At 32.5% G+C, this 11929-nt stretch overlaps 1 protein-coding gene across 1 annotated transcript; it reads left to right on the top strand.

Moving 5' to 3' along the window:
- Positions 1–2590: 2590 nt before the first annotated feature.
- LOC127702775 (uncharacterized) lies at positions 2591–9004 on the top strand. Its single transcript, XM_052207077.1, has 7 exons — positions 2591–2597; positions 4002–4109; positions 4979–5202; positions 5981–6106; positions 6771–6950; positions 8096–8138; positions 8668–9004. Exons 1-7 carry the CDS (start codon positions 2591–2593, stop codon positions 8877–8879), a joined length of 900 nt encoding a protein of 299 aa, XP_052063037.1. The 3' UTR covers positions 8880–9004.
- Positions 9005–11929: the final 2925 nt, after the last annotated feature.

Genomic DNA, 11929 nt, shown 5'->3' with positions numbered 1-11929 from the left:
TTTGTGGAACTTGTACTTTTAAATTTCCAAAATGCCAAACAGACAGTCTCTTTGAAATGGAGAAAAAAAATATTAGTAAGGTTGATTGCGAAGACTTAAGATTAAAGTTCTACAATTACATTCTCGGGGTACATAAACAAATCATGTAATTTAGCTGGTATGGGAGAGCTAGGGCGTACTCCATCGCACATTGACATTATTTGTTCAATTCTAAAACTTTTACAAAGAATTAATGATTAAGAAAAGGATCATTTGTTAAAACAAGCCCTGGTTAGACGTATGGACACTCACAAATGTAATAAGTCATCTTAATATTCTAGTTTTGTATATATTTTAAGATGTATTGATGTTGATATAAAAAGTGTTGACGTTGAAAAGGTTTAACATATTTTGATTAGTAGATATAGAATTTACTGGAAAAAAAATATAGATGATAATGCAAATGTTAAAAAAGGGAAATTGCGTACTTATTATAAATGTAAAAACATCTTCAAGAGGGAGGCATATTTATGTCAAGTTAGTAAATTTCAGTATCGAAAAAGCCTAACCCATTTTAAAATAAGTGCTCATCAGTTAGCTATTGAATAAAAGAATCGATAAAGATAAAAGATTTTGTGGGCAGTGTAAAAATATGCAGGTTGAAGACGAGTTTCATTTTCTAACGGAATGCACTGCATATGAAAAGAAAAGGAATTTTATTCTTGAGGAGATATGTACTAGTACTTAATGTCAAACTTCCCTTATATTTCAAAGTACGAACAGTTTATTTGGTTGATGTCTAGTGATTCTGTAAATTTTAATATATCCCAGTGTCAAGATTTATAGTATTTGTTTTGAAATAAGAGAAAATTTGCATTCCACTGACTAAATATATGTTGTGCGGGAAAGAGGGGACAGGGCAGACTAAGGCAGTTGCCTCCCCTCTCCCGCTGAAAGTTTTATGTTGTCACTCTGCTGTTTACATATCTGTGTTCACTATTTTAACTACGACAATTAGGGGGACTGTCGTTCGCGTTCTTTCGAGGCCTCCTGGTAAATAAAACAAAGATGTCTATATATATATGTTTATTTCGAGTCCAACCATAAGAGTAATTTTAATACTGACTTATTACCTTGTTTTTACGACCATTAGGGAAATCCGATTATTTTGGCACTGTGTCCAGCGCTCTAGACCACTCGGCCACCTATACTGAACTAAAAATTCAGCTTTCGGTGGCCTATTGTTACCTTTCCTCGTTAGTAGAATCTAGAGTTGTAACACAGTACATGATATATTAGGCATGAAGATGGAATTGATTGCAGATTAGCTAAATTATCTATCGTAAAGGATCGTAAGATGCAGTCACAGAAAAAACAAGTGAAACTGCAAGCTACTGCTCACTGATGATACCCCCAGCCCAAATACTTGACGGTAAACAGGAAGTTGTTGAGTGATGAATCTGAAAACGCATCACATGGTATAGCTGACTTATATAAACACTGAAACAAAATTTCAGAAATCCTTGTAATGTAGTTCCTGAGAAAAATGTGACGAAAATTTTCAACTTGGATGTGTTGTGTAAAATGATGTAAGTGTTCGGTAAACAGGAAGTTGTTGAGTGATCAATCTGAAAACGCATCACACGGAATAGTTGACTTATATAAACCCTGAAACCAAATTTCAGAAATCCTTGTATTGTAGTTCCTGAGAAAGATGTGACGAAAAATTTTCATGGGACGGATGGAATGACTGACGTACTGACGGATGGATGGATGGACGGACGGACGGACGGATGGATGGACGGACAGACAGAGGTAAAACAGTATACCCCCACTTTTTTTAAAGCGACGGTATAATTATTTGTTAAATCCATTTGATCACCAGTGAAGGTGATACACGGCTGAAAACACATATTATATATATATGTATATGCACGAAAACGGCCCTTTAATTGGATTTGACAAAGTATTCGTATTGGTATTCGTAAAGTGAAACGTTATACTGTATTCAAGATATACAAAAACGAATCAGAAAAGCATAACCAAACATTGTTATATACGTTAAATACCTTAAACCATATGTCAATAACCCTGCCGGGCGAAGCAAAGGGTTTGAGAGATTTGTTGGTTCATCTGCACTTTGATTTTGCTACCATCTTAAATCTGTAGCCTTTTGCAGCAAACTTTCAACAATATTTGGTATATTTTGTTGTTCGCGGCCTATGCTATTCAAAGAAAAGCAACCATTGGTACTATAATTTAATATATTTATTTAGTGTTCGATTTATAAAATATTCTTATACTTTGTTTCGTCACTGACCTACTTTCGAAGAGTAAACAGAAAAATGAAACAGTATTTTCATCTCCCCTAACCGAGGCAGAAAATTAAAAAAAAATGCTTTAAATGCAGGCATACATATTTACACAGTTAATTTTGTAGTTTTGTTTCGTCCTGTCTTTATCTAAGTTGTTTCATAACTAAAAATTATCATTGTGGATACACGTGTGTATACCATGATAAACTGTAAACTCTCTTACCTGGTCAGTTTAATATCAGATATCAACAATGGAGATCGTATTATTTTGTCTTCTTCTTTGTCGGAATTTGGGAATGTATGGTAAGTACTTACGCTTTGCCAAGACAAAAAGCCGTTACTCAACAAAACAAAGTAACTATTGCATAACAATAGATAGATATGTTGTTTTCATTTTTTACAGCTCTGGGTCGATACCGTTGCTGGTGGACGATCAGTCCCCGAGGGTATCTCTGCTAAGTAGTCAGTACTTCGGTACTGATATGATTTATAACAAACCCGTTTTTTAAATTTGTTTTTAGATTAAAATCACATTGTTGGCAATTAAAACCTTATGACCGAAGAGCGAAAAGTTAGAAAACTATCAAAATCGTGCGTTCAGTTTCATTAATTCTACCTTTGAATAACATTTTGATATGCTTCTAAGAACTCACATTTACTGTATGTACACACATATTTAAAATTTGTTTAACTGTGTTGAGCTGTTATCTTGTAAAAAGTATTGCTTCAGCTACAGACAGCAGTGGTTTGCACTAGAAAATACATGTAGTAAGGACACAAAGCAGCGTTGACGTTTCTAATATACTCAAAACGTTGACATATTTTTTTTAAAAAGTTGGGAAACGCATACAAAGTTGGATGATTAAAAAAAAGATGATGAAAAATTCCATAGAGAAGTTGGAGGATTCCAATTGTCAAATTAGAAACCGCAATGATCTGTCTCCGTAGTTGCGGTAAACAAAATTCTTGTTAAAAATTGTGAATAAAGAAGGGTTTTTAGTGTACGCCATATATATATCCATTGTACTCTTGTTAAAATCAGGTAGTGAGGAACATTTGGTAACAAATCCTATATATGTTGACCACTAGTTGTCTTTTGGTTATTTGAGGTGATTTGCTGTACCATTCATGTATATATATATACTCTTGACCATTAAACTTATCATAGATACCAGGACTCACATTTTAAACGCATGACACGCGTTTCGTCTACAAAAGACTCATCAGTGAAGCTCGAATAAAAAAAAACTTAAAAGGCCAAATAAAATACGAATTTGCAGGGCATTGAGAACCCAAAACTCCAAAAGGTTTTGGTTTTGCCATATACAGGTAAGGTAATATATTCCTGGGGTAAAAAATCCTTTGTATTTCGAAAAGTTCAACGTTAATCTATAATTTTGACCATATCAATGATAATTCATGTCAACACATATGTGGTGACTACAGGGCTGGTGATACGCTCGGAGAGGAAACCTCCACTAGAAGTGGCATCGACCCAGTGGTTGTAATAAAACTCATAGATTCCAGGATTAATAAACGTGAATAATAGTATGAAAAGAAACTACAACAATCAAAATCTGTGACACAGATATTATTCTGTACCGTGCCATATTACCAAGTCTTGATGGCGACCATAAAAGGTTAAGAATCATTGTTTCGGTCGCTTCTTTGTCAGCAACATGATGACATGAAATTTGTTTTTTACAGATGGTGCAATATATGTAGATAAAGGAAACCCTTATACTGATCAACCATTGAAGGTTGGGGAACTGACAATTACCAAAACAGCACAGAAGAGTCCGTTACATACAAAAGGTAATCTTAACTTCATCTTAGTTTACACATACATGAAGATGATTTAAAGTTAATCGTGATTTACACAGAAACTCAAACGTATTGAATATGCATGAAATATTTGGCACTGGACGAAAAGCAAAACCGATCAATCAAAATCATAAACAATTGATGAAAAAAGTTGCTTTTCCACAATCTCAAACAAAACTGTATTTTAAGCAAGTGAGTGTGGCAGCCATAGATTAAGAGAAAAGTGTGACCGACCAAGGCAACTAAAAATAGACAAAGGCTTGCAAAAAAAAATAACCAAAACCAATGCAAGCTTACTATAATAAAATGCAAATGTAAATCACTTGCTATGGGCTTGGTAAAGCTTGTATGATATCGATTCATAGATAAAGTTTTAATTCACTCCTACCACCAGCTATCGGTGCGGTAAATACAAAAGGTGACATAGATTAAAATCTGCTATACACTATTGCAAAATCCTTTGTTTTGCAATAGCAATCGGAAACACAGTAAAACTATCTGCTGTACACGATAGCCAAAACAATTGTTTTTAATTGCAATCATTAACACATATCCTACATATCTGTGGTGCCGACAGCCGGTAAAAGAATATGAGATTACAAATACCAAGCTTGCATGAATCTCATGAAAACTGTTGGCATTCAAGGTTCTTTAGAAGGGTTAGTATACATTGTTCCTTCAACGGCATAAAGCCCAATCGTCTTTATTACTAAGAAATGCCAATTTTACTTTCTGCATTTAGTTGTTGTAATTCTTGATGGCATATATTATAACTTTTCAGATCTTAAATTGTCATGCTAGGGCACTTCTGGTGTTTTTATCAGATTTTAACATTATGTTTACATAAATGCATTTTACAGCTTACTTTCCTCAAGAGGCAGGTACATATCCAGTAGTTTTATTCATTGGCGGTCTGAATGGATACATTTTGGTAGAATTATACGAAACAGTATTATACAGAATTGCTTCTCATGGTTTTATTGTTTTTGGGATGGACTATCGGTTTCCTGTAGAAAATGTTCACTTTGAGAAGGAAAATAAATTACAACAAGACATCTCCAAATTTTTTGACCAATATACTTGGGTAAGTTTTCAAAGTAAATACAGATTTGATCGTGGACAAACGTTGTTGTGATTTTACATCAATGGAACCCATGCAACATATGAAGATACATGTACTGTAAAAAATGAAAACAACACTATATAAATTTCATGCGCCCGAAACGCGTTTCTTGATTTACCTTCATCAGGAATGCTCAAAGCCTAATATTTGAAAGCAAAAGATGTATAAGAACCTAAACAGTAGAAGAACTATATGACCAAAAAGAACCTTAAATAATAGCGAAATTCATCTACGGTCGACTTTGCCTAAAGGAGTCGAAACTTTTTTTTAAATATTATATATTTATAAACGGACACTTTTAGAAAGGATTGTTATAAATTTAAGGAAGGGAATAACAAATTGTATTTTATCTCGTCTGCGTCAAAAGTCACAGAATGCGAGAAATAAGGATCTTAAACCGCCAACGAAATGACAATTGCGATAACTAATTGTGCAAAGTTCAAAATGTCAGAAGAAAAACTAGTAATTGTTGGAACCCCCTTTTTTACGATCAATGCTTTTGAATGGGAACATATGGTTGGAACCCCCCTTTTAAAAATGGCTGGATCCGCCCCTGGCATCGTTGTATACTTGACCATGGAAGTAAAATGAAATATAATTCTTTCATGACTTGACTAATGTCAACTGAATGAAGTTATTTTTTTTTCAGTGTTCACCCCCAAAATCTCATAAACTTTTCACGTAGTTTCTATATAATTATTCTTAAATATAAAAAAAAATTGAATCTTTTATTTTTTAGCTTCAGAATTATATGTCTAATAAAACAGTGGCTACTATAGCATGGAATACGACTGCTTTAGTTTGTCATTCTTCTGGGTGTGATGTTACTCTAAAGATGATCAAAGAAAAGCCTAAGTTATTCAAGGTATTTATGTCAATACGATATTAATCAAGTTATATAATTGTGTACTCTTATTGTGTTGTTCAAAGACAATAGGCAAGTAATGCATGAATTTTAATTTATATCTAAATACAGACTATGGACTTTTTATCGTTTCACATACATGTATGAACTTTTCTGCCGAAGTTCTAAAGTTCTTATGGCTATTCCGGCTTACTCCATCAATAAATACTGGCCTGCATGAAACAGCTAAAGTGGCTGTAAGTGGCGTTAAACAACAAAAAACAAACAAAACAAATCATATTACTTTCAGGAACGAGACTTTAGATCTGGTTCAATCACGTATATCATATACAGTTCATTATACTGATTAACATAACATGAAAACACCCGAAACAGTCGAAAGTACATAGCTATGGATACCAATAAACTCATTATAGATACCAGGATTAAAATTTTATGAGTCAGACGCGCGTTAGTCAAGAAAAGACTCATATGTGACGCTCGATTAAAAAAAATTAAAAAAAGCCAAATAAAGTACGAAGTTGAAGAGCATATAATTTTAGAACTGTAAAAATATTGAAAAATTCGGTCTAGAAGATTCACTGTGAATGTTGCCTTGATTATACAAGGAACTTTAACAATTACTTAGACAATCAATAGATAAAACTCTCACATTTTTTTCCAGTCGACCGTCTTCCTAGAACCTTACAGTCAAGACGTCAAAGACAAAATTGATATTAAAATGCCAGCCTTTATGTATGGAACACAGCTATCAGAGGAGGGAAATAAATGTGCAATTCCTGGTTATGACTATAATACATTTTATGACCTCTGGAGCTGCCCTAAAATTGTAATGAATGTAGCAGTAAGTACCAGTGCTGTTTTTTTACATACAGTTTATGAGTAAATCACATCTGGTGACATTTGATTATATTTGCTACTGGACGTTAAGCAACCAACAGTAAATCAACATTTGATTATAACAAAAATAATAACTAAAATGTCGTTTAAGTGATTATATTCAAAATAATCAGTTGGGTTTCTTTTTTGGTCATCATATTCTAAAAATGTTTAAAGATGGTTTAAAATGGTTTTGATAAATTTTGGATTTTTTTTAGTATTTATCCCCAAGATAAATAAGAGCTTTTCATAACCTAAACCAAAATTCTATTGGTAGTAATTAGATTTATTGTCTGTCAGATACAAATAGAATCCTTTTTGTCCAAATCATGTAACACTTACATGATTTATTGAAATTGTCTTAAACACCACTCAAGCAATTAGAAAGAGTGAACAACAGGATTTTATGTAAATATTCATAATTGTTGAAAAACTTTTCAGTATTTTATATAAACTCTGCTATGATATTCAAATTGTGTACGACCATCTGTTGTTATTTCGTTTTTATAAAAGGTATTTTATGGTTTAGTAAAGTTCTTTTCTTAGTCATTGGGATGGACGAAATGTAACATTATATCGACTAATTATTCAAAGAATGTGTGCCATTTACTCTTTTAAGTGTATTTATTGAGATTTTTTTATCCCGATGATACCCCACGTTATAAAAATTGGCCCCAATTTCTCGGTCTGAGAGGTCATCTCCACTACAAGGAACGTCCGTTCAGCTGTGCTGGATGCATAAATACACGTCATTTCAGAATGGGAAAGTTTAATCCGATTTATTGTTTGTTTGTTTTCGTTCTAATAGCCAATGAAAATAAATACAATCAACAGTCAATCAACGAAACACTTTCCTAAAATAAAAGATTTTTAAAACATAAGAGGCGGGACAAGGAAAGTTGAGGAACAAGATGAAAGTTTACCTTACATTTGAGTATCAAAATATACATCTCGGAGGTTTTCCACTTTAAGAATTTTAATCTTTTTCAAATTGATTTTGCTTGAAAGCACATATATTATATAGTTTTAGAGAAACGACTATTGCTTCCTGGTCTGCCATTTTGACTTTGAATAGGATGTATATATATATATTGTTTTTGGTATTTTCAGGACTTTGGTCACTGTGATATATTGGACCCTGAGCCTTGGGCTGGTAGGTGTTACTTTTTGTCATTTTAGAAAAATAACATAATGTTATTATAATAATAATGAAAGCTTTAACTTTCAATGAAATTATTTATTGCAAAAAAATAAATACTAATTATATCTTTGACCGCTTAGAAGTTCCTACATGTAATTCACATAAATAGTTGCGAATTTAAACTAACCCTATAAAGGTCTCTTGTGGAGAGTTGTCTCATTGGCAATCATACCACATCTTCTTTTTTATATAACCCTATAAATACTAGTATACAACATTATAAAACTGTTCATTAATCGGCATGTACCAGCTTAAGACGACGTGTTCGTCTGTAATCTAGTTGAAAAACTACCATGATTAAGAATTCATTTAGACAATTGACTCCGAAACTTTTACATATTACACTGGTGAGTCATTTCTGTGTGTCAACTGTATACGAATTATACGTCTAAGAGTTTCTATTCAACCAAATTGGACATAAGTTATGTATGTTTTCCAAGTATTGTGTTCAGCCCCTATATGCCTACCCTTTATTTTAAAGCATGTCGAGATGTTCACCATTGTAAAATAACAACGAATACAACAAAACTTCCAGAGTATCGCGAATTTGTACAAGGAGCAGTTAGTAGTTTCCTTGTGAATACACTACAGAATAGAACAGATGCTTTAAAGTATGTTATACAGAAACCATTGATTCTATTAAATTTGCTGGAACTAAAAACGGATCTAAACTGTACCAAAAGCTTTAACTAGTTGAAATAGTTACAGTATTGTGAAGATAAGCGTTCAGATTAAATGAAACTTTTCATCTGTATTTACGTGAGGATAATACAAGTTTGAAATTTTGAAGTAGAATCTGTAATTAATGCATTATTATATAATTACAGGATATAAAACGTTTCTGTTGATAGTATTGTTATGCTTTTTTTATTTTCCTGATAATGATGCATACAATGACAGAGTAATGTAAAATCTATGTAGGAATCATTACGATCTACAAAAGATATCAGAGTTGATTTTTCCAGCCTTACAATTGTAGAAATGCGGGTATTGGAATTTTACTACTATTGAGACTCGAGTATGTTCTTTATATAGTGAAAAACAATGTGTATACTTGTATAGTCGTCCACGATCTAAAACAGTGAAAGTATTTTGGAGCTTGTTATGTGAAATAAGAATATCAGTTTATTGATCATGGTTGTTGTTTTTTGAACAAGAAATATCATTTTCATCATTTTGGTGCTTGTTCTTTGAAAACATCTGATGCATTTTCCGGCTTTATCACTGTTATCCCAGGTTAAATGTATGCCTGAACGCTCATAAGCATTTTCAAACAAACTGCACACTTAATGTCCTTAACCCTAATCAGAAGCCGGGTTATTTTCAAATGGTTTTCGTTCCTGAAAGAGTATTTCCTTCTTCATAACATGTCATTGTCTTAAAAGAAGGTTCGTTTTATTTTTTAAAATTTTAAAATTTAGGTTACCTGAGATCTTTTATAGCTTACCTTATTGTAAAGGGTTTTGCTCGTTTTTGGCAGCACGACGATACCAAAGTGGAAATCCAAAATTATGAGTATAGGAATTATAACACCACTTTGGTCAACTAAAAAAAAGACTAACAACAGTCCACAAAACGTTACAAAGATGATTATAGGTTTGTAATAGCTCATTATCAATCATACCACATCACCTTTTTTGTATATTGTAATTCGCAAAACAGAGACAGATATAAAACTGTTTATTGTTGATGCGTAATGTGTTTTATTGGTTTCAGATTTAAAAATCACAAAGTACAAAGAAAGAGTTGTTTATCCAGTAATTCATATACAAAGATTTCTCAACAAAAGTCTTAACGAACAGTATTATCCAATATATAACGCAATTCGTCTTCATGTTTTATCAAATCAATTCGTAAATAGACGTGGAAATTTGCCACTTCTTTGATATACAGCTTCGTCTACTTCACAATGAACACATGAGTGGTTGGTGTTATGTCTGAAAACAAAGATAAAAAATTTAAATCACAGCTACGTCATCTTATATTTACCACTCGAGTACGTATATTCCGACAGTTACCGCGTTAGAACTAACCCACTTAAAATTCTGAGAAAATTGTATGAATCATTGAAAATAAATATGTAAAAATAAGTGCACCAATGGTTTTATAATTTTGGTTACCAAATACAGAGACAAATTTTCCATTCGTCCATTTATTTTTTGGTTAAATTTGTTGTTTGGATCATACTCGTTCTAACCCAGTCTCACAGTCTCTACTGGTACTGTTCCCAGAGTTTAGATTCTAAAATCTGTTATGATGGGTTTTACAAAAGGTTAAACGATTTACGACCAATTTAATCTGTATAGTTCGTTTTACAAAATGTATTTGTATATATGGATCAAAAATTTATTGTGACTCAATAATGGACAAGATACATTTACCAATCTGATTTATCACCATATATTATTCAAAGTACGTTAAAAGAGTAAAATGGTAGATGTCACTAGCGAAGAAAGTTTAAAGGATTTACGACGAACCCTTCTAAGAAATTTAGTCCTGATTTTTCTACGATTATTGTCTCAATTATATGATAATTTAATACCTTTTATGATCTTGTTTACTTTTTGCGCTGAATAGAGAGTCGTTAATCTCTCAATTCTTTCGAAAGGTTCATATCATATTGTGCAAATTTAAATTAAACTTGCTCTTTAAAATATTTGAATAAATTATGAAGAAAAAAAATCGCAATCAACACTAACCACTTCGTATTATTTTTCATAACTTGCATGCAACTGATTACCTCATATCTGTGAATAGTTCATCACGGTTTCCAACCCTACATCTACATCAACATGCTACGTCGCAATCTCCAGACAGCCAATACCCACACATAAATCATTACATCTTGCTAAATCATCTGAGGTCTCACAAGTGGCTGGTCTATGGCTGGTTGTCATACCCTCAACTTGCTGAAATACTAAAGTAACAAAAAGTCATCTTCTTTTTGTGTACACGTTTACTTGTTGAAATAAAAACTACAATTAAATCAAAATTAAACATTATAATTGCACTTACCTGCCAAAATAACCGGAAGTGAAAAATACACTGGCTTCAAATTTACGTATATTAAAAGTTACAAGTAATCACCAAAAATCGAAACCTTATAAAACACAGGTTTAACATTAGAAATAAATAAAGCATTATGATGATGTAATTTTATTTTGTCTCATTTCGGACAAATCAATCGCCAGAAGTTTACTTGCTAACATAATACGTATTGTAATATTAATTCTGTTTCTAATAAAATCATATCAAACTGTGACGTCTGTCCATATGTGGGTTAATATCTCAAATCATCGATAAATCTTATTATGGTTTTCTACGGTTTATAACTCCGAAACTGTTCTGTGTTTTATAAGCGGCCCCGGTGGCAATAGCAGATTTGACGGTCGCAAATGATATATCATTTGAGAATCGTATCGTGGAACCAGAAAAATTGATATTTCGACCGTCAAATCCGCAATTGCCACCAGCCACGTTTCCAACGAATTACTGTGATTTCTATTCTTATGTGTAATGTATACTCATGAAATGTTAAAAATTACAACGTTGAAATATGCAGAAAACGTTGTCGTTTAGGACTCCAATTATCAACCATGGAATTAACGACATTTGTCTTTTATCAAAAGGGGTGTTACATGTCAAATTGCATTCGAACTAGTCTTTTAAAGTACATGTTCTGTTAGCACTAATTTTACATGTAACTAAAATATGAAAGCCGGGTAGATAAATGATTTACGTCC

This window comes from Mytilus californianus, unplaced genomic scaffold, assembly GCF_021869535.1.
Source record: "Mytilus californianus isolate M0D057914Y unplaced genomic scaffold, xbMytCali1.0.p SCAF_5, whole genome shotgun sequence".
NCBI classification, from domain to species: domain Eukaryota; kingdom Metazoa; phylum Mollusca; class Bivalvia; order Mytilida; family Mytilidae; genus Mytilus; species Mytilus californianus.
This window is presented reverse-complemented; position numbering and strand designations above follow the sequence as displayed.